Source organism: Asterias amurensis, chromosome 8 (genome assembly GCF_032118995.1).
Source record: "Asterias amurensis chromosome 8, ASM3211899v1".
NCBI lineage: Eukaryota > Metazoa > Echinodermata > Asteroidea > Forcipulatida > Asteriidae > Asterias > Asterias amurensis.
Window position 1 is genome coordinate 14581069 of NC_092655.1, and position 22570 is coordinate 14603638.

At 39.4% G+C, this 22570-nt stretch overlaps 1 protein-coding gene across 2 annotated transcripts; it reads right to left on the reverse strand.

Annotated features, from left to right (window-relative positions):
* Positions 1 to 1656: 1656 nt before the first annotated feature.
* On the reverse strand, positions 1657 to 22250 carry LOC139940568 (sideroflexin-1-like). 2 transcript variants are annotated; one of them, XM_071936878.1, is made up of 9 exons: positions 22164 to 22250; positions 14952 to 15156; positions 12856 to 13026; positions 11338 to 11436; positions 10770 to 10845; positions 8872 to 9085; positions 7211 to 7310; positions 6268 to 6315; positions 1657 to 5121 (listed from the first exon to the last, which is right to left on the reverse strand). In XM_071936878.1, exons 2-9 carry the CDS (start codon positions 15149 to 15151, stop codon positions 5025 to 5027), a joined length of 1005 nt encoding a protein of 334 aa, XP_071792979.1. In that variant the 5' UTR covers positions 15152 to 15156; positions 22164 to 22250; the 3' UTR covers positions 1657 to 5024. The 2 variants fall into 2 exon arrangements, with proteins under 2 accessions (XP_071792979.1, XP_071792980.1); XM_071936879.1 differs by having other exon boundaries at positions 22145 to 22217.
* Between the last annotated feature and the right edge of the window lie 320 nt (positions 22251 to 22570).

The following is a 22570-nucleotide window of genomic DNA, read 5'->3' on the forward strand; positions in this document are numbered from 1 at the left end:
GGGTAAGTCCAGCATGTTTGACAAATTTAGGCGAAAAAATGAAAAAATCACAAGGGGTAAGTTCAGCATTTTTATCAAATTTAGGCCAAAAATTTAAAATTCACAAGGGGCAAGCAAGTCCAGCATTTGTATCAAATTTAGGCCAAAATTAGAAAAAAATCACATTTAGGCCAAAAATTGAAAAATTTCACAATGGGTAAGTCCAGCATTTTTATTAAACTTAGGCAAAAAATTGAAAAAAATCATAAGGGGAAAGTCCAGCATTTTTAACAAATTTAGGCGAAAAAATGAAAAAAACACAAGGGGTAAGTCCAGCATATTTATCAAATTTAGGCCAAAAATAGAAAAAATCACAAGGGGTAAGTTAAGCATTTTTATCAAATTAAGGCAAAAATTGAACAAATCACAAGGGGTACGTCCGGCATTTTTATCAAATTTAGGCCTAAAATAGAAAAATCACAAGGGGTAAAGTTCAGCATTTTTATCAAATTTAGGCAAAAAATTCAAAAAATCACAAAGGTCCAGCATTTGTACCAAATTTAGGCCTAAAATAGAAGAAATCACAAGGGGGTAAGTCCAGCTATTTTCGTAAATTTATGCGAAAAACTTAAAAATCACATGGGGTAAGTTCAGCATTTCTATCAAGGCAAATTAAGGCAAATTAAAGCATTTTAAACAAATTTAGCCTAAAATTGAAGAATTTTACAAGGGGTAAGCCCAGCATTTTTATCAAATTTAAGCGAAAAATTGAAAAATTCTTAAGGGGCAAGTCCAGCATTTCTATCAAATTAAGGCAAAAATTTAACAAATCACAAGGGGTACGTCCAGCAATTTTTATCAAATTTAGGCAAAAAATTGATAAAATCACAAGGGGTAAGTCCAGCATTTTTAACGAATTTAGGCCTAAAGTTGAAGAATTTCACAAGGGGTAAGTCCAGCATTTTTACTAGATTTGTGGGAACAATTGAAAAAGTCACAAGGGGTAAGTCCAGGATTTTAATCAAATTTAGGGCCAAAAACAAAAAATCACAAGGGGTAAGTCAAGCATTTTGTAACAAATTAAGGTTGGAAATTAAAAAAATCACAAGGGGTAAGTTCAGCATTTTTTTCAAATTTAGGCGAAAATTTGAAAAAAATCATAAGGGGTAAAATCCAGCATTTTTATCAAATTTAGGCCAAAAATAGAAAAAATCACAAGGGGTAAGTCAAGCATTTTTGACAAATTTAGGCGAAAAAATGAAAAAATCACAAGGGGTAAATTCAGCGTTTTTATCAAATTTAGGCGAAAGTTGCAAAAATCACAAGGGGCAAGTCCAGCATTTTAATCAAATTTAGGGCCAAAAATAGAAAAAAATTACAAGGGGTAAGTCCAGCATTTTTATCAAATTTAGGCCTAAAATAGAAGAAATCACAAGGGGTAAGTCCAGCTATTTTCATAAATTTATGCGAAAAACTTAAAAAATCACAAGGGGTAAGTTCAGCATTTCTATCAAGGCAAATTAAGGCAAATTAAAGCATTTTAAACAAATTTAGCCTAAAATTGAAGAATTTTACAAGGGGCAAGTCCAGCATTTTTACTAAATTTGGGCCAAAAATTCTATACTACATGTATTCATGGAAAAACTGAGGTAATAATGGTACAGCACCAAACAGTGACAGCGTTTCAGACAAATTTATTTGTGCAATAGACTTCCTTCCAGTATTTCTTACTGAGTCAACTAAATTGTCCTTCATGTACAAGTTTAATTGTGTCTACTTTCTTACCATAACTTCTCTACTTTCATCTAAGAGTGCATAGAGAACTCTCTTTGTATGTACTATACAAGAATGGTTCAAGTGTCAATGGACCGATCCGGCCTGTCAATCAAACTGTATGCGTTCACCCATTTTGACTTATCACAGCAATGATTGTGGTCGGACAAACTCGGTCATGCATGCGCGTATATTTGGCACGCGCGGCAGAACCGTGCAGAATGTCATTGGGAGTGCTTGTACACGTGTCTTGCTCACGTGCGCGGTGGGCGGAGCTTAGTGGAAAGCCGGAACGGTCCATACTGGAACACTAATCCATGCTCTGCTGATCAGAAACCCCCAGGGCCAAACTTCATACAGCTGGCTAAGCAGAAAAAGTAGCTAAGCGCAACAAAAGTTTGCTTACCAGCGTAAGATTACCAGCCAAACTACCATGTTACATGTACAATTTAAGACTGGTTTTCAATCTGGCTCATCTCTGCTTAGCAGAAAAATGTTAAGCAATGCTTTCTGCTTAAACAACTCTTTGAAATTGGGCCCAGAGATTGAGTCCAGTGCGCTTGACCACTTGGTCAAGACAAGCCGCCTTGAAGCTTGACGTTTTGTACAGCTCTTAAGGGCTATTTGCATACTGTTTTATTCAGAAAAGGTATATACTTACAAGATAAAAATAGCCCTAAACATTGAACCCTGATCCTTCTCATCTTCACAACATTGAGCAAGTTGGATTGTCACGTTAAAGAAAGGTAGTACAATCAAAAGCGCATGTTAGTATACAAAATTTATATATTGTTAAAGACAGTGGACACTATTGGTAATTGTCAAAGACAAGCCTTCACAGTTGGTGTATCTCAACATATGCATCAAATAACAAACCTGTGAAAATTTGAGCTCAATCGGTCATCAAAGTTGCAAGATAATCATGAAAGAAAAAAAGGTTGTGTGCTTTCAGATGCTTGATTTCGAGACCTCAAATTCTAAATCTGAGGTCTCGAAATCAAATTCGTTAAAAATTACTTTGTTCTCGAGCACTACATCACTTCAGAGGGAGCCGTTTCTCACAATGTTTTATACTATCAACCTCTCCCCAATACTTGTCACCAAGACAGAGTTTATGATAATAATTATTTGAGTAATTACCAATAGTGTCCACTGCCTTAAAGTCGACCCATGATTGACCACTGACTAGCGATGACATGCGTAGTGTTGCACTCGCTCAAAATGACTTAGGAAATCTAGTCACCCATCGATATTCCGCTTTTTTTGCTATACTCTAACTGTTCCGCTTCTGTGCTTCCCACATGTTAGCCTAGAACATGCTATCGGGACCACGGAAGAAACCATGGTCCTGAGGCTGGTTCCAAATGGTCGGCTGCAGTAGTCAAACCAAGGTCAACAAGCCTGGGTTCGAGTCAAAATAGTCAACCGTGGGGCTCACTCGCACTTGCTCATTGTTGCCAAAGAACGTTAACAGGGATGTACACAGTCAAACAATAAGTAAGAATATGTTATTCACACACAGCGTACATTCACATACAGCGTACATTCACATCAAACTATTGGATTAAACGATACTGATGGGTATCTAGCAAAATACACATTTTTACTGGAGAAAAAATAACTTTACAAAAATGAGCCGTCTCTGGGCATTGTGAAATAAATGGGCCCTGAGAGGTTCATTTTGTTTGGCATCGTCCAGGAATCAGACACTTATCAAAAAGTCTGTTATCCAGCTGTCGGGCAACCTCGGTAGTCTAGTTGGTAATAAGACACTGCTCTAGAATTGCAAGGGTCGTGGGTTGGAATCCCACCCGAGTAACATGCCTGTGATATTTTTTCACATGATTCGAGGAAAGTACCGAGTATACAGTGCTAGCACACATCGGAGTATGGGTAAAAACCAAAATTAAAAAGCCTGTTATCGGTGGAAATATCTAGATTTCAACATGCATAGTTAAATAAGGTATACGTTTGGTAATGTTGGTTGGAAGCCTACAGCAGCTTATAATAGTATAAAGCATTTTGGGAAACATTTCACTTAGAAGGAATATGTTTTTTTAAAAAGTTGTTCTGCCCCAAAATTTGAATCTGAGAAGCATTACATTTTGGTGAGTATTCTTCCTAATGGTCATACCTGGTCCTGGTTTAAAAAACCACGTCCACCTTTTACAATGAAGTTTTATTGTATACATCTTTATTTATGATTTTTGGGGTTGAACAAAGAATTGACTAGAGTCAACTCCAAAAATCATTTTAAAAAAATCGACCGATTCCAAGAACCAAAGGTGTACTTTGCCTTAATAAAAACTTTGCCTACTCACTGCTCACCACATTCTGATATAAATACATTTCTGTCATCACTCTATATTTTCTTAATTATTAAAAACACTTATGTCACAATTCCACCGAGGCCAATTCTACATTCGAGTGCGATAGTACGTGTTGTCGGACCACATTACCAGCCTAAATGCATTACAGCGTGACTTTTATGGGATGGCATTGCATGATGAGCTATCAATGTACACTTGGTCTGCGGTAACAGCATATGTATGTCTACTTGCTGGGTAGTTTAAATTCTTTTTGAGATCTTGTCTTGCTCTAATTCTACTACCAGGGAATATGAGTTTTTATTTCTGGCTGCCCACTCCATGTAACCTATGGGTGCATTCGTTTAGCTTCCCTGGGTCTACCCCGCGGTGCTTACTCGGGTGAGCCTATGACTAGAGCTAAATGAACGATCACTCACCGCTCTCGTAGTGACGTCATGCACCCTGGGGCCAGCCCCCAAGTGACCCACTCCACAAGCAGGGCACTGGGGGCTGACCTGGGTGAGCCAATGGAATGATGTCAAAGCTATTCTAACGCACCAGGGGGAAGACCGGGGTTGATCCAGGGAAGCTTAACAAACGCACCCAATGTGCGTACATTGAATCCTCTACAGAAGCTGGAGAGGGGTGTTTTTATTCCATTGTAATTGACAACTTCTCAACATAGAAATAAAACCCGGAGAATGCGGAGTGTGACATTGTGCGTGAGATTTCATTGTGAGACCACTTTTATCGATGCGCGTATGCACTTCTTTGCCATACAGTAGGCGACATGATCATTGACCAATGAAAACACTCACGTGCACTCACGTGATGATCATTTTGCCATACACGTATGTCCCATGGTGCGATAAGCGGCGTCCACAGACAACACACTGGACGGTTGAGCTCAGCGTTCTCCGGGTTCCATTTCTAAGCTCCTAACTAGTGTCATTGAGCGTTGCATCACAAACCCTTATTGAAGTAAACCCTGTCGATACTTCCTCCTCTCTGCTTGATACTCGCTTGAAGATCCTCCTCGAGGTGATTGGTGGCGATAGAACTGTGAAAAAAGAAATAATAATAATAATAATATCAAAGTCTTATATAGCGCACGTATCTACCAAATGAGGTACTCAAGGCGCTGAGTATATACAAACTTTCAGAAAGATAGGTTATTGCAGTAATGAATTCTGAGACCCAATTATTTAGCACCTTATTAGGGTTTACAAAGTGCTACGGCGCATACAGCAGCCACAGCCAGGAACACCGGGGCGAACCCCGTCTCTTTTCGATAAGTGCACTGGGTTCTTTTACATGCGTTACACAACACATGGGACCAGTGTCTTTACGTCCCATCCGAAGGACGAAGCAATGGTTAAGTGTCTTGCTTAAGGACACAAGTGTCACGGCTGGGGAAGCAATGTCACAAGCGGAAAATGGAGATGGGAAGATTGAGTACTAGATAGGACTGGGCCCAATTTCATTGCTCTGCTTACCGCCGAAATTTGCGCTTCAATCACAATTCTCGGGATACGTGCAAGCGCAGAATTTCTGCGCTAGCTTTGTAAGCCAAGAATGCCTAGTAACAAGGAGTACACCCACGCAAAAAATTCCCTGCTAACCGGTGAAACACGCTTGACGTAAGCAAAGAGTTCCCTGCTTCCATAAGCGCACTTTAATGCTTAAGGTAAGCAGAGCCATAAAATTGGGCCCCGCTCTCAAAAGTAACTAGGTTCTTATGTAGCACTTATCACACCCCTAGAGGCGTATCAAGGCCCTCACAGTTTTGTCCTGCAAGATATATGGAGCTACATTTTTTAAGTATGAGCCCTTTTCCTTTATAGCACCATGCAATGGTTTTACGAGGTGCTGTGGTGCATAATGCTGCCGGTCAAACCAAAGACTTCTGGGTGAACCCCTTCTCTTTACGATAAGTGCTTTAGGTTCTTTTACATGCATTACACAACACCTGCCGTCGATTTCACAAAGAGTTAGGACTCGTCTTATCTCGAGTTAGGACGAGTAACTCGTTCTAACTTAGGATTAATCTTAAGGTCTGCATGCTACAGTGCAGGGTTGGGACTCGTCCTAAGTTCTAAGATTAATCCTAAGTTAGGAAGAGTTTTGTGAAATCGACGGCTGGGACCTACAGCTTTACATCTCGTCTATAGGACGCAGCAATAATGGTTAATGTAACAGTACATACCTTTTTTGAGGGAACAGTGCACAGCACATGGGTGTTGCAAAGACCAACCTACATGTATACAAAGCAAGATATAAAAGTTAGCTTATAGGAAAAAGTGACATCAACACAAGATAATGAAAAATTTGATTAGCATATGAGAGCCCAAGACTCTGCTTTGACGACTCTGGACAGTATTGGTAATTGACCAGTCTTCTCACTTGGTATATCTCAACATATACATAAAACAGCAAACCACTGAAAAATTTTAGCTCAATTGGTCGTCGCAGTTGCGAGATATAATAATAAAATAAAAAACACCCTTGTCACACGAAGTTGTGTGCTTTCAGATGCTTGATTTCAAGACCTTCAAAGTCTAATTCTGAGGTCTCAAAATCAGATTCACGGAAAAATACTTCTTTCTCAAAAACTACCTCACTTCAGAGGGAGCCATTTCTCACATGGTTATATACTATCAACAGCTCTCTATTGATTGTTACCAAGTTAGGTTTTATGCTAATAATTACTTTGAGTAATTTCCAACAGTGTCACCTGCCTTTAACTTGTTTGTCTTGTGATATTTTGTTCCCATGGAACGTCAACACTTTAAAACCCCTTTTGTACAACTGAAAATTGTATCTCTGACTATAGAGACAGTTGCAGAGTCACATAATTTGGGTCAAGCTTTTGAGTAGTTACGTAAGAGACGGTGAACACCCATACAAACAGATACCAGGGTTTGCTCATCTGGAGGTTGCTATACAAAAGCTTGCCCCGAACCATTTGACATAGCAACTGTCATTATAGTCTACATGAGAAACTCAAATGTAAGCGTTAAATTGTGACTAAGCAGGTCATTGTACAAAACACTATTCAAATCTAACTCGCAAATGGCTTATTGAGAGAGCATCTTAAAACTGTTTTGATTGTGGCTTGTTTAACATCGAACATATTTGAGTTAACTTACGTCAGACCTACTAGGCCCACTTGTATTGGTGCGTTCATAACTGGGTAGCGCTTCAGAAATGCACCTTTTTCCAACTTGTTCATGATTAATGGTGGGATGCCTTTGGGATTAAAACAAAAATATTAACCTTTCAGATCTATATACATATATTTTTTTTGTGAGGCGTCACCCCAACTCACAAGGCCAGACGGCCACTTCAAGGTGAAGCTTACAAAACTGACCCGGATCAGTTGTCACCATTGGGACATGACCGCCTACTCCTGGAGATGAAAAAAGGGTTACCCCACTTCACAGTCAGGTAGGATGTAGGCATGGGTATCATCCACTAGGAGCCTGGTTGCCCCATAGCATATCATGATGGCATGGGGTCCCAGGGAAAGCTGGAAAAGAGCGATGGAAGATGAGAGAAGGCGTCGGGAAGCTGATGATAATGAAGATGAATGAAGGGCTACGAGGTCATGGAGATAAACTGGGGCCAAATTATGAACAACTTTTTACAGTAAGCAGAAAAAAAAGTAACTATAAATACTAAAAAGTAAACTTGTGGGTACAACTATGTATAAGATCTCTTTTGAGGGAGTGTTGGCTCTGAAAACAGCTGGTGTGGTCTGGACATTTTGAACAGTATAGACGATGTGACCTCTGACGTCACACGGAAACCATAACATGATTCGCGCGCATACCGCTGGGCAAAACCTTTGTGTTTTGGCAGCCAGCTAGAAAGTGTATGCAATCTTACCATGACTACGTGTCTTTTTGCCCGGCGAAACATGACGTATACAGTGTTTTGTCAACAGAGGGCAGTTTGAATGTAAACATAGGTCACATCGTCTATACTCTGCTCGTCTTCAGGATACAAGCAGAGTATACTCTTTGAAATGTCGAGAATACTCTGCTCGTCTTCAGGAGCGTGCAGAGTATACTGTTGGAAACGTCGAGACCAAACCGGCTCTTTTCAGAGCCAACACTCACTCAGAAGAGATATTAAACATGGTTGTAATCGCAAGTTTAGTATTAATATTTATAATTACTTCTTATTCTTCACACCATGCACAGCTTCGAAAAACCATTCATAAATACCTCAGACAGTTTCGCTATTCCTATTGGTGGAGAGCGCGTCACGTGGGTGTGTATAAACCTTTGTTTATGACCGGTAAAAAGTGTTAATTCATGGGCGTGACACGTGACCTTGCACCTGTTCTTATAAGACAGTTTCTTCATTCCTATTGGTTGAGAGCAACGGCTGAAACAGTTGTGCCACATCACGCGATACGCGCATCGCGCACAGCATTCCCTTACAAGGAGTTGTTTACCCGAGGGCGGCAGAGGGCTTTACCATTTCATAGCTAGAGGGGTGTTGTGTTGAAAGAAATCATTTAACAATTATAATTTTTGCATTTATTTATTTTTCGACCAAAAAGTGATGATGTTTTTGACCGAAAAGATATGAACTGGAATCACAGTGTGTTGAATCGGTTTTCAACTAGTGGTTTAAACCCGCCGAGGCCTGGTTCTTGATAATTTACCTCGACTTCGTCTCGGTAAAATTATCAAGAACCAGGCCTTGCAGGGATTAAACCACTAGTTGAAAACCACTTCACCACACATTGATTCCCTTATTAACAAGAAGAAGAATTTTGAAGTAGAAAGCGTAAACTTACCCATGCCTGGAAGGGCCATGCATATTCTGGAGAAGACGACCTGTCCGATGGCGCTGCGGGCAGCTTTTGTCGACTCCCCTAAGCGGTTACCTTCCTCATCGAACACAGTGATCCCGCTCTGTAACTCCTGTTTCCTCATCATTGGGATGTTGATGCAGTTGGCGGCTGCTACGGCAACAAAGGGAACAAAGCGACCAACAATTGCCGGTGCTTTCTGGAAAAGAAAACATCAGAAATGACAACATGGTCAAAATGTTACTCATTTCTTAATACCTTTAAAGGGTATATGTACTTTTTCCTAACAAAAAAACACAATGTCCACAGATTTACGTTAAACTTACACAGTTTGAAGATTATAATAGTAGAAAGCTTCCCTTGAAATTTTACTTACTGAGGTGCTGTAGTTTTTGAGAAATGGGTAAAAGTAATAATTTTCGTCTCAGTTTTAGCATGTAAAAACGTATTAACCAGTTATGCTATGGTTTTGGTATAATATCATAACTGGTTAAGGGGATGTTAAAATCGTTTTGTTCTCATGAGACGAAAATGATTTTGTGACTTGTTTTACTCATTTCTCAAAAACTACACAACCTTAGTTAGTAATATTTGAAGGGAAGCTTTCCACTATCATTATCTTCAAACCAATTAAGTTTAATGTAAATCTGTGGACATTTTGAAAAAGTACCCAAATCCTTTATAGGCACTGGATACATTTGTCAAAGACAAGTATTCTTGGGGTGTTTCCCAAAGTATGCATCAAATAACAACTCTGTGAAAATTTGGGCTCAATTGGACATCAAAGTTGCAAGATAATATTGCTTGTGAACAAGTAAGTTTTTATGCTAACAATCATTTTCAGTAACCAATAGTGTCCAGTGCCTTTAAAGTGGAATTTTGTCTTCGTCACATGAGATTCCAATCTCTATCGATTGTTAATTTGGACTTGCTTAGAGTTAGCGTCTCGAGTGCTTATTTTCTCCCAGAAAATTGCACCAAGTGTGATTCAATCATGGGGTGGCAGTGGGGTTGACACTCCAAAGGAAATTCAAAAATTGGTATGGTAGTTTGAAAAGTGTGCTATGTATAGCAGCTTCTTTATTTCGTTGAAATCTGAGCATATTCCATAGAGCTTCTTTAGAAGGATAAAGTGGCTAGGCTTAAAGGAACACGTTGCCTTGGATCGGACGAGTTGGTCTATTAAAAGCGTTTGAAACCGTTTGTTATGAAATGCATATGGTTAGAAAGATGTTTTAAAAGTAGAATATAATGATCCACACAAGTATCACTCGAAATTGCGCGGTTTTCCTTTTACAACGCGAACTATTACGGTCGGCCATTTATGGGAGTCAAAATTTTGACTCCCATAAATGGCCGACCGTGTTAGTCGACCGGGTAAAAGGAAAACCGTGCAATTTCGAGGCATGTTTGTGTGGATCATTGTATTCTACTTTTACAACATCTTTCTACCCATATGCATTTTATAATAAACGGTTAAAAACGCTTGTCAAAGACCAACTCGACCGATCCAAGGCAACGTGTTCCTTTAACGAAATTTTGTTTACCAGAATATGGTTACCAGCCAAACTACCATGGCACGTGTACAATTTGTGACTGGCATCCTGCTCATTTCAGCTTAGCAGAAAATCATAAAGTAAGGTTTGCGGTAACACAATGTAATGATTATCTCTAAATGAGTTGGGGTGGTTCTGAAAAGAGTTATTGATTTCAACTCATTTAGAGATTATCATTAGATGGTGTTACCGCAAAACCTTTCTTTATGGTATTTACACAATAGCAGAAAATTGTTGAGCAATATTTTCTGCTAAAGCAACTCTATGAAATTAGGCCCTGTTCAACTCTGTCAGATTCTTGATAAAGCAGTGGAGACGATGACTTACTTTGACTACGCTGTTCAGACCCACTGCTGTTGTGACTGCACCTGTTGTTGCTAGTACATACGACAATCCCAACTGACTGCAAGGTGAATAAAAATCATCCATTTTTTACAAGAAGAAAATTCTGAAAGTTCCATTTCATCACAACCCCAAGGACGGCCACTTCAAAGTAAGGGGTACACGTCACCAAGGGCTTATTGCCACCAACTCCAGGGGTGAAACAACGTTATCCCCTTCACAGTCCGTTAAGGATGTAGGCGTGGGTATCTTCCACAGGGAGCTTGGCTGGTAAAGCAGAATGCTCTACCTTTTCAAGATATCTGAAGAAATTATGACTTGGTGCCTTGCTCAAGGGCACAAGTTATCATGACCTGGATTCGAACTCGCACTCTGCTGCTGGAGAGCTTTGGTCAGGTGACCTAGACCACTTGGTCAGAATTTGTTTTCAAATGAAACCAACCTCATAGTAACTGAGCTGTGCTTTAATAAACACCACTCATGAGCTGGGAAGTCAGAAAATGTGACAATGGTAGTATTAACAAGAAGCTACAAACAACTAAATTTGTCTTACTTGACTGATAAAGGCGAGGCCCCACTTCTGTTTGTGTAGTTAACGATGGCATTAAAAGATTGATTGATCCACTGCCAAAATAATACTGCTGGTGTTGTTCTGTAAGAAAAAAAGAAACAAACATCATAGACTTATCATTTGCCGTTTTTATTTTCGGAACCCTTGTACATTGTAAGTTACAAAGTTCTTTGTTTGAAGGTACTGAACATGTTTGTCAAAGACCAGTATTCTCACTTTGTGTATCCCAACAGATGCGTAAAATAACAAACCTATGAAAGTTTGGGCTTAGTTAGTCATCAAAGTTGCAATGAAACAATGAAAGAAAAAACTCCCTTGTTGCACGAAGTAGTGTGCGTCTTCCAGATGCCTTAAAAAGGTTTCCCACTTTACTGGGGTGATATGTACACAGTTCTATGCATAGTTTGGGCCACTATACATGTTCACAACTCGGGCCAATGTATGGTTTCAAAAAGTTGTTCAACTCGCTGGCAAAGTTTACCAACAGGATGGTTACAAGACCTGGAAGATCCTAAGCATCCAGTCAGGTTTCATCCTACATTTTCCAAACAAACCATACCAAAGCTCTATTGTTACAGAACCCAACTTCATAAAGCTGTTTAGCAGAAAATACTGCTTAAACGAACACGTTGCCTTGGACCGGTCGAGTTGGTCTTTGAAAAGCATTTGTAACACTTTGTTATAAAATGCATATGGTTGGCAAGATGTTTTCAAAGTAGAATACAATGATCTACACAAATTTGCCTCGAAATTGTGTGGTTTTCCGTTTGCTTTGCGAACTAACACGGTCGGCCATTTATGGGAGTCAATGGCCGACCGTGTTAGTCGTTGAGGTAAAAGGAACAACATGGCCGTTTAAGAACTCGTCGCTACCTTTTATTCCCTTATTTAAAGACATTGGAAACCTTTGGTAATTGTCATAGACTAGTATTCTCACTTGGCGTATCTAAACATATGCATAAAATAACAAACCTTTGAAAATTTGAGCTCAATTGGTCGTCAAAGATGCGAGAGAATAATGAAAGAAAAAACACCCTTGTCACATTAAGTCGTGCGCTTTCTATGCCTTTAATTCGAGACCTCAGCTGAGGTCTCGTATTCATTCAAATATTTGAGTGAGAAATTACCTCTTACTCAAAATCTACATTACTTCAGAGGGAGTCATTTCACACAATGTTTTCTACTATCAACAGCTCTCCATCGTTTGTTACCAAGTAAGTTTTTATGCCAACAATTGTTTTGAGTAATTACCAATAGTGTCCAGTGCCTTTAAGGGACAACATTACTTCTGGGACATGGCTCTAAACACTTCCAGAACATAATACACCGATCCATTAAGCCAGGCCCAATTGTCATTGACCAATCACAACCACGAAATCTGATCACCATTTGAACCGTTTGGTGATCTTTGCACTAATGGTGATCGGGTTTCGCGGCTGTGATTGGTCAACTGGTAAGGAGGCGGGGCGTAATGGATCGGTCTATTGGATGATAGATTACCTGTAGAAAGTGAGCATGCAGCCTGTGATGGTCATATTCATTGGTACCTGGGCCGACATCCTCCCTATTAGTGTCATCTTCTCCTTAGTGTCCGGGTGGAAGGCAGAGTCGTACCTGTACTTTGCCGTCCAGATCTCTGAGTCCGTCACATTAGGCATTTCTTGACCATTTCTGGACGATGGTGAGAGAGTGGATTGATGAAAGGATAGAGACAGAATGGTTTGAATTAGTGCTGGGCGAATAGTGAAATTTTGGTATTCGGATACCGCTGGCCAACTATCCGAAATTAACCGGATATTAGAATAGTTTTTTCGCCGCTAGAGGGCGCTATTAAAAAAATATATATATATTTATTTTTTTGCCGCTAGAGGGCGCTGTTTGTTTGTGAATGAGATCGTTTGGGCTGATTGACATTAGCTTTAGACAGTGTCACTCGGTTCATTCATAAAAATAACCAGATCTAATTTAAAGATGGCGATTTGCTTTTTCTTTTGATCATGATTGACTCTATGTGAAGCAAAACTTTCGTAATTTTTAAACAAATCACGTCAGAAATGTTATTGTTTTAACTCTTCACGGAGGTGAGCACAGTTAATTACTTAATTTATGCTGTTTTATGCTGTCTTAATAGAAATTTCATAAGGATTCAGACAAAACATTCCTATCAGTTGTCGCCCGACGTCCGCGGATATTCGGATATTAAAAGAATATCCGGTTGCTTGGTTGTAATTACAGATCTATCCGGTTTATAAATAGGTATTGGCGCCCTAGGCGGATATCCGGTTAAGAAAAAAAAGGCATTCGCGGTTACCTATAGGAAAACCTATTCGCCATTAACCGGATATTCGAACAATGCGCCCAGGCCTAGTTTGAATCAATATGGGATTTGAAGCATTGCATGGTAAGGTGTTTGCCATAAGTTCATGCGTATATCTACTTGCTGGATAGATATTCTTCTTTTGGGAACTTGTCTTGTTTTAAAGGCAAATGGACACGTTTGGTAACATTGTCAAAGACCAGTTATCTCACATGGTGTACCCCAACATTATATATGCATAAAAAAAAAAAAGCCTATGAAACTTTGGCTAAGTTGGTCATCCTAGTTGCAAGAAAATAATGAACGAAAAAAACTTGCACAAAGTTGTTTGCTTTAAGGTAGAAATAAAAGGCTTCAGCTGATGTCTTTCAATATTATAGTGAGAAAATACCTCTTTCTCAAAAACTATGTTACTTCATAGAGAGTCGTTTCTCACACTGTGTTATACGATGCTAATTACAAGTACGTTTTTATGCTATTATATAACTTTGAGTAATTACCTAATGTGGAGAGTGCCTTTGAACTCAACTACCGCGGAATAGATTTTTCGGAATTCAATAGATTTCTCTACTACCTCGGAGTAAATTTTCCAATTCGTAAAACTCCTAAGTTCTTAGAACCTAATAAACATAACTTTGAATCCACCTTATAATGCATCTCAGTAAGCAGAGCCATGAAATTCATCCCCGGGCTGCTTAACAGCCGAATTTGTGCTTACTGTACGCTTAACATTTCATAGCGCTGCCAACCATGTAAGCACACAAACAGTCTCCTGACGATGACTAGAGCAAGCTAGTCGCAACGTTGAGACCAATTTCAGAACTGACTCCGCGGCAGTACAGTTAATTTCGATCCTATAAGCTAAAGTAGTAGTCCAGTCTAATTTCTATACCATCCGCCCTGGGAATAGTTAAAAGCAGGACAGTTCTTTTCAGAACTGAGAAGTCTCCCGAACCTCCGATTATCTACTCCACGGCAGTAGGATAAAGCAAGACAGTTCCCTAAGAACAACTCTACCTGGCAAGTAGATACACACATGGTGTTACCGCAAACCAAATAAACATACGAACAAATAGGCATGCACAAAAAAGAATGACGCAACAAATCCATGGAGAACGCGCAAAAAGGCCGCCTAATTTTCTTGCTAACCTGTGAAATACGTTTACACCGTAGCAAATTTTTCTGCTACAGTAAACACAAATTGCTTACCAGAAGCAGCCCTACGAAATTCGGCCCAGGGGCTTTCCTCAAAATTTAACCTCAACTCCTCATCACTTACTTGTATGCTTGAACCAATGCCTTGGCCTCATCAAGTTGGCTGTTCATTAGGAATGCATTCAGGGGGTTGGTCACTGTGAAGAAATGTTTAGCTCGTCCCAGGTAGGTGGATTGGTCCCATTTGGGTTCGTTTAGATTCAGTCTCAGCCGAGTTGCACCTGACGCAATCTCAGACTTCAAAGCTTCATTGGAGGCAGCCATCACGCCTGGAATGGAATTGATCAGAATAACAATAATTGGTTCTTATAATATAGTAGTTGCGATAACATAACCCTCCTCCCAGCCCAGGCCTGGGCAGCTGTCGGGAGGAGGGTTAGGTTATCGCAACTAATAATATAGTACTTTAACACTCAGTATCACTCAGTAACAATTCCTGCAAGGTATGTGGAGTCTGGACTTGTTGTCGACTTTTAGTAGGACCGTATGTGGAGCTTTGTAATGAACAATCCTTTAAAGGCAGTGGACACTATTGGTAATTAAACAAAAAAATTATTGCCATAAAACCTTACTTGGTAACAAGTTCTTATGGGGAGAGGTTGATGGTATAAAACATTGTGAGAAACTGCTCCCTCTGAAGTGCCATAGTTTTCGAGAAAGTAATTTGCCACGAATTTGATTTGAAAACCTCAGATTTAGAACTTGAGGTCTTGAAATCAACCTAACGCACACAACTTTGTTTGACAACGGTGTTTTTTTCTTTCATTATTATCTCGCAACTTCGACGACCGGTTTGTTATGTTATGCATTATATGTTGAGATACACCAACTGTGAAGGCTAGTCTTTGACAATTACCAATAGTGTCCACTGCGTTTAGGCAAGAATCACGTAACGGTTTACTTTGTAAGAGTAAGGTGCAATGGTGCAATGTAATGCCGATCAGACCAGGAAAACAGGGGTGAGCGCCCCTTCTCTTTATGATAAGTGCCCTGGGAAAATCAAATGACTTTTGAGAGTGAACTTTTCAAAATATCTCAACGACAAACTTTGCTCATGAAATAGGATTGCGTTTGATTATCGAGCGGTGCCCTGTCCTTGTGGCCAACCGCCAAGGATTCGAAAATAATTGGCCCCAGTATTTACGGGCAGCTAGGTTAGCTTAATCATGTTAGTCTTATATACTCTAACTCTATCTATCTCATCTCCATCTCCATTGGTTCAGTCAGCAAAATATCCTGCCGGATACATCTACGCTAACTCTAAGCTCAACAAGATTTGAGAAGCATTTTTACTTCAAGCTCAACAAGTGACTACAAGTTCAACTACCAAACCCTTCTGCTTATGCTGGTACTCAATTGCTCAATCGATCGTAGGCCTACACCTACAGTAGGCCTACCAGGTCAATCAATATTCAATGCATTGCAATGCCAATGCTGTATACAAATTAGTTGCGATAATCGTAACCCTCCTCCCGACGGCCGCCAGGCCGGAGGGTTACGAGTCTCGTTCGAGCGTAAACGGTTGATCTGGTCCAACACGTACAATTTGGACAGCTAGTCACCAGATTTGCCCCATTTTTACCACTTTTAAAAATCATGACACAAATTCTGAGGGTACTACCTTAATTCGCAATGTCTAATGCAGCCTGCCATAATACTCAAAACACCATTGAGGAAATATTTCAAAGAAAAATGGACAAAAACTTCACAGGTTCAAATGTCGAACCTGCGTGGGGCGGAGCTTCGGTTGTATGTGTGGGACGTGTGGTTCAAAAGGTCGTGGCAGTGCGTGGGGTGCGTTGTGTAGCCCGGCAACTGTGCACATATGTGCGGTCCGAGGCTATTCCCACTTGCGGACTCACATCACTACACGGGCGGACGGGATGTTATACTTATCAGCAACAACACAGTACACGTGTATGTACATATACATGGTGTACAGTACTGTGGTGCATATCATGTACATGTACAGTGCATTGTCCTATTTTATATACGGGCCCTGATGACATGTTTTTTTATTTCCTTTTTTTTTCATCTGTATTTTCATCAATTATTTATTCGTTTGTCCAGTTCCATTTGTAATCTTTTTGGATTTTATATAGTGTCTTTTTTTATTTAAGAAAGTGTTGTGAATACACCATGAATAGACCGATTGCGATACCAATGTTTACGTATGATCACGTGACCTACAGTACCCAAAGAAAAGGACAGATACACAGCAAAGACACGGGAGGATGGGAAGACTTGTACCAATGGACAAGAAATCGGCCGTATATAGCTTTGTCTAGCTAAAAACGAAACCCTTTTTGTAAAGTTGAATGTTGTAACATAAATTTAAATCACACTTGCTGTTTTATATTTCCAGTATTCTATTAAAAAATAGGTTTCTTTTGAGATTATAAACTACGTAAGCTACTGATGTTTGAGCAAGCTCACGCGCCGTAGATTTTGCGCTGTGCACGGCTGAATTTGGGCTGTGCCGTGAGCGAAGTTGTCCGACTCTAGATGAAAGCTATCCCTTCTATAAAAAAAAATGAGGATTAAAATAAAGGGATTGGCAGCTTCTTCGGGAGAATTTTATTGAAAGTATTGGCAGCAAATTCTTTACAATGAGGGTAACACTTGACACCGTGTGAACATTCTCGTGGAATTTCCTAGTTGGGTGGAAAAATGTGTTTACCCATTACTGTTCAGCCACCGCGGTAAGGTCGCATGTTACAAAGCCCTGAATATTCTTCAGTGATTTTAAGAAATTACACTTTCTTACAGGTCACGTGACGTTGCGCGCAATTGGTCTATATTATTGGTTCACTATTTATAATTTAGGCCTATTTTGTAAAGCGCCTTGAGCACAGGGGACTGTGCGCGAAATAAGTGTCCTACCAGTATTAATTATCTTCGTTGTACAACTAACAACAAGCGGGCAGAATTATTTTTACACCACGGCCAGGGTTTTGGACAACATCGCGTATTCTGTTTTGCGACAATAATACATTATACGTAAGGCCGGTCGCACATTCCCTTTGGAAGATTATTTCAAAAACTAAGGAGGGAAGGAAAGCCAGAATTCCATCTATTTATTCAACGGTGTTATGCACACATTAATATTATTTTTTTAAAGGATAGTAGGGGCCAAGCTCGATATTAAATTCCAACATATCTGTTTATTATAACAACCATGACGTTGGACAATAATAAAATGGCGGCTGAGTATCATGCAGAACTTGAGCTGGGACCACAGAGCTGCTTATATAACAGCTGATTTTGTGCTGTTATAAATTCCGCAATTTCCGTGCTTAATGCACTTAAGTAAATGACGGAACATAAAAATCCCGGAAAGCGTACGAATGGCCGGCCGCCTGATTTTCTTGCTAAGGGCTGTGAAACACAATTACACCGAGTACTTGAGCAAATTGTTCTGCTACAACATTAGTAGGGGGTATACTAAAACCCTGATTACAACATAAACCCTTGTCACACTACATAGCCAATTCCCTGGAAAATAATTGAATTTGTTAAACCCACCGCCACCCCACCATTGGTTACAGGAGTACTATTGAGGAAAAATCCCATCCCTGAGCAGGGTTAATTATTTAACAGGAATAACTTATTTCCAGGGAAATACCTATAGTGTGAAAAGGGCTTAAGTAGCACAACATTAAATTCAGCCAAGGCTGGCAGCTTGTGGGGTATGTTCAACCAACCATGTTCAACAAGGACTGCACACTTGAACGACCTTTTATTGGTGAACCTTTGATCTATTTCCGCTCAAAACAACAAAAGGTGGATGAATGGACGATACGTGTATCGCAATTCCCATGTCTGTTGTTAAACCTTTAGAGCAGTCATAATCTCTTAATTGTGGATCTTTATAGGGGTCCCCAGTCGCCAAGACATAAAAAGCCAACCTATAAAAAACAACCTGTTACTGAGAAAAGACAGCTTAATAATAAAAGATTATTTACTTATCAGATGCATTCGGGGTATGGTCATCCTTTTTACTCATCCTTTTTTTATGAGCCCCCATTTTAAAGGATCCGATCCAGCAAAGTGGGTCTAAATCTATAGCGAAACGCGGCGATTCTTATCACATGAGTTTTACACGTCAACATGGAAGAACGCTGCATAATTTGTAACTGAAAATTTGGCGTTGAACAAGGCAAAACTAAGAAAAGATGCTCTTTGAATCGCAATTTTGATTCTAAAATTGACGGAGCGGTGACATTCAGTCAACTCATCGATGAAGTTTTTGGTATTCAGTTTGAGCAAAAAATGGCAGGAAGATGAGGCCGAAAAAAAAAAAAAACTATATGGTTGCTATGGATGCTTGAATTGTGCTCGGAAGATGTTGGATGTCAAGATTAAAAGGAAACATCTAATGACGGCGGAGGCGAGGGTCATGAGCTTAAAGAGTGAAACAGGTTAGTTCTCATTATGTAAACATGTTATTTAAGTAATAAATAAACGAGATAGCTATTATTATACATGCCTGGAGTGTTGTTTAATTCCAGCTTTACAATTATTTAATCAAGATCAAGATATAACTGCATTGCATAAATCTGTATCCTTCGTTATTATTAAAGAACAAAATAGTTCGAAAATACTTGGCTTTTACAGACCAATATTTTGTATGAAAAAGGGTGCACATGCAACGCCAGTAAGTGAAAACAACACATGTATAAGGCCACATGAATGTGTAACCACTTGATCATGTTGGAAAAAAAAATAATTTTTCCTAACATATAGTCAACCGTTTAATTTGTGTAAAATAGTAATTATTAAATTAATATGCTTTTCAATCACCCTCAAACTGTTTTAAAGCTGAAAGGTCAACTCCCGGTAATTACTGAAAATTACTGACATAGCATAAACAATTTACTTGGTAACTAGCAATGTGGAACTGAAGATTGTATATAAAATTGTGAGAAACGGCTGTCTCTGAAGTAACGTAGCTTGCGAGAAAGAAGTAATTTTCCACAAAATTGATTTTGAGAACTCATCAGAATTAAATTTTCAGGTCTCGAAATCAAGCGTCTGAAAACAGACAACTTCGTGATACCAGGATGTTTTTTCTTCCACTATTTATTATATCGTAACTTCGACGACCAAAATGATAAGACCTTTGAAAATTACAATAATTTACCAGTTTCTTAAACTGTAAAAAGTAAAATAAAATAAAAAGTTTGTATTTAGTTATAAATGACGGAAGGCAATTTATGTCAACGATTAATATTGTGACTAACCAAAAATCACCACAACAATGAACATGAAAACAGACTGTAAAACATTTTTGCTTAAAAAAAGAGCAACTTTAAACAAACTTACTTTTTACATCACCGGATGAGTTTTCCTCCATGAGGGCTACGGCTGATATTCCCATTTTCCGTAGGGACGCGACTTGATCAGCCATCAAAGCCCTCAAGGGGGAGATGACAAGTGCAACACCACCATCCTTTAAAAGTGGTGGTATTGCAAAAGTCAAAGTCTTCCCGAAGCCAGTGGGAAGAACTCCCAGAACGTGTTTTTTATTTACGATGTGTTGTACAATTCTCTCCTGTTCGTCTTTTAATTTCGAAGGCAACAAGGGATACTGTTTTTTTAACTTGTCCTATGCAGCTTCCATTTTTTTTTTCGGTAACCATGCTGCAGTGACTGGAACAATAGCTGTGATTTCGTTTTGCTACATACTTGCTTGCATATCATTGCATGTAAATTTAGTTGTTTATAGTGGCTCCAAATTGATTAAAACAACCTTAGGTTGGTAGACGTTTAACGATATTTTAAATGCCCTAAATAAACAGAGCTTCTACAACGCACTCGATCACAACCCCAATACATGTACCTGGGATGGTCAAACGAAATCACTCAAGACAAAATAAGTTTGTCAGAGATCAAGCACAGACTTTAAAAATGTCATAAATATACACAGATAAGTTTAAAATACAAGATTATATAATACAATTGTTTTAGCGGGTCATTTTCATATCTATAGACATAGAGTGAGGAAGCTTTTTTTACAAGTAAAGCGAGCACAGAAACTCAAAGGTCCTTTTTCGAAACCATGGCGTCGGCTTACGGTTCTTGCCGCAAGTTTACTATTCCTTATTTATTCTTCCGATGTACTTTTTACATTGTATTATTATTACTCACGTGCTCACGGCGCTTTACATTTACAAAAGTAGGCCTCGATTAGAAATAAACAAACCGGCAGTTCACAACACTTTCTTTAAAAAATATTACATAAAAAAAGGGGCACTATATAAATTACAAAAAGAACAAATTGAACTGGACAAACGAAGCAGAAATATTAATGAAAATACAAATGATAAAAACAATTATGAAATTGAAAGGCATGTAGGTCACGTGATCATACGTAAACATTGGTATCGCAATCGGTCTGTTCATGGTGTATTCACAACACTTTCTTAAATAAAAAAAGACACTATATAAAATCCAAAAAAGATTGCAAATGGAACTGGACAAACGAATAAATAATTGATGAAAATACAGATGAAAAAAAAAGGAAATCAAAAGACATGTCATCAGGGCCCGTATATAAAATAGGACAATGCACTGTACATGTACATGATATGCACCACAGTACTGTACACCATGTATATGTACACACACGTGTACTGTGTTGTTGCTGATAAGTATAACATCCCGTCCGCCCGTGTAGTGATGTGAGTCCGCAAGCGGGAATAGCCTCAGACCGCACATATGTGCACAGTTGCCGGGCTACACAAAGCACCCCACGTACTGCCACGACCTTTTGAACCACACGTCCCACACATACAGCCGAAGCTCCGCCCCACGCAGGTTTGACATTTAAACCTGTGAATCGCTCCGATTCTGGTAAGTTTTTGTCCATTTTTCTTCGAAATATTTCCTCAATGGTGTTTTGAGTATTTTGAATAATTGGTCCCAGTATTTACGGGCAGCTAGGTTAGCTTCATCATGTTAGTCTTATACTCTAACGCTCAGCTAAACAAGTTACTACAAGTTGAACTACCAAACGCTTCTGCTTATGCTGGTACTCATCTGCTCAATCGATCGTAGGCCTACGACAGTAGGCCTACCCACGTCAATCAATTCAATGCACAATGCCAATGCTGTACAGTGTATGTATACAAAATGGTATACTAAAACTAGTCATATTTATTCACCCTATTCACAGTGTAGAACGTAGCTGTAACAAGCATAATTCAACTAATAAATAGACCAAGTTTAACAGAATCATACTCATCTTCGACGAACCTTAATAATGTTTCATTACCTGGTTAAAAGCCGGTAATTAATGTAGAATCTTTAGCAGTTGCAGTTTACGTCTTTCCACCCGGTGTTCATGTGACACTGGCAGGCGCCCTCTAGTGTCTACGTGTGGTGCATTTTCTTTACCGATGATTGGTCAATTTGGGGGTGTGTCCGTCGGGGGCACGTCGCGACCCCCCCCCCCCCCCCCCGGACAGCCCGCATTTCTGTTAGCCGCTCATTTTGTGGGAAAGTTTGGGGTGTTTTGGGCCACAGAACTCTGGGTGAATAAGCTAGCAATTCACGGCGGCTGGCTAAACCAGTTCATTTATGTGTTTCGTGCGCAAGCGAAGTTTATCAGGTAAATATATTTAACTTTAGAATCACCCTGTAATTAATATTGACAGACTATGGGAACTTAATGTTGAAAAC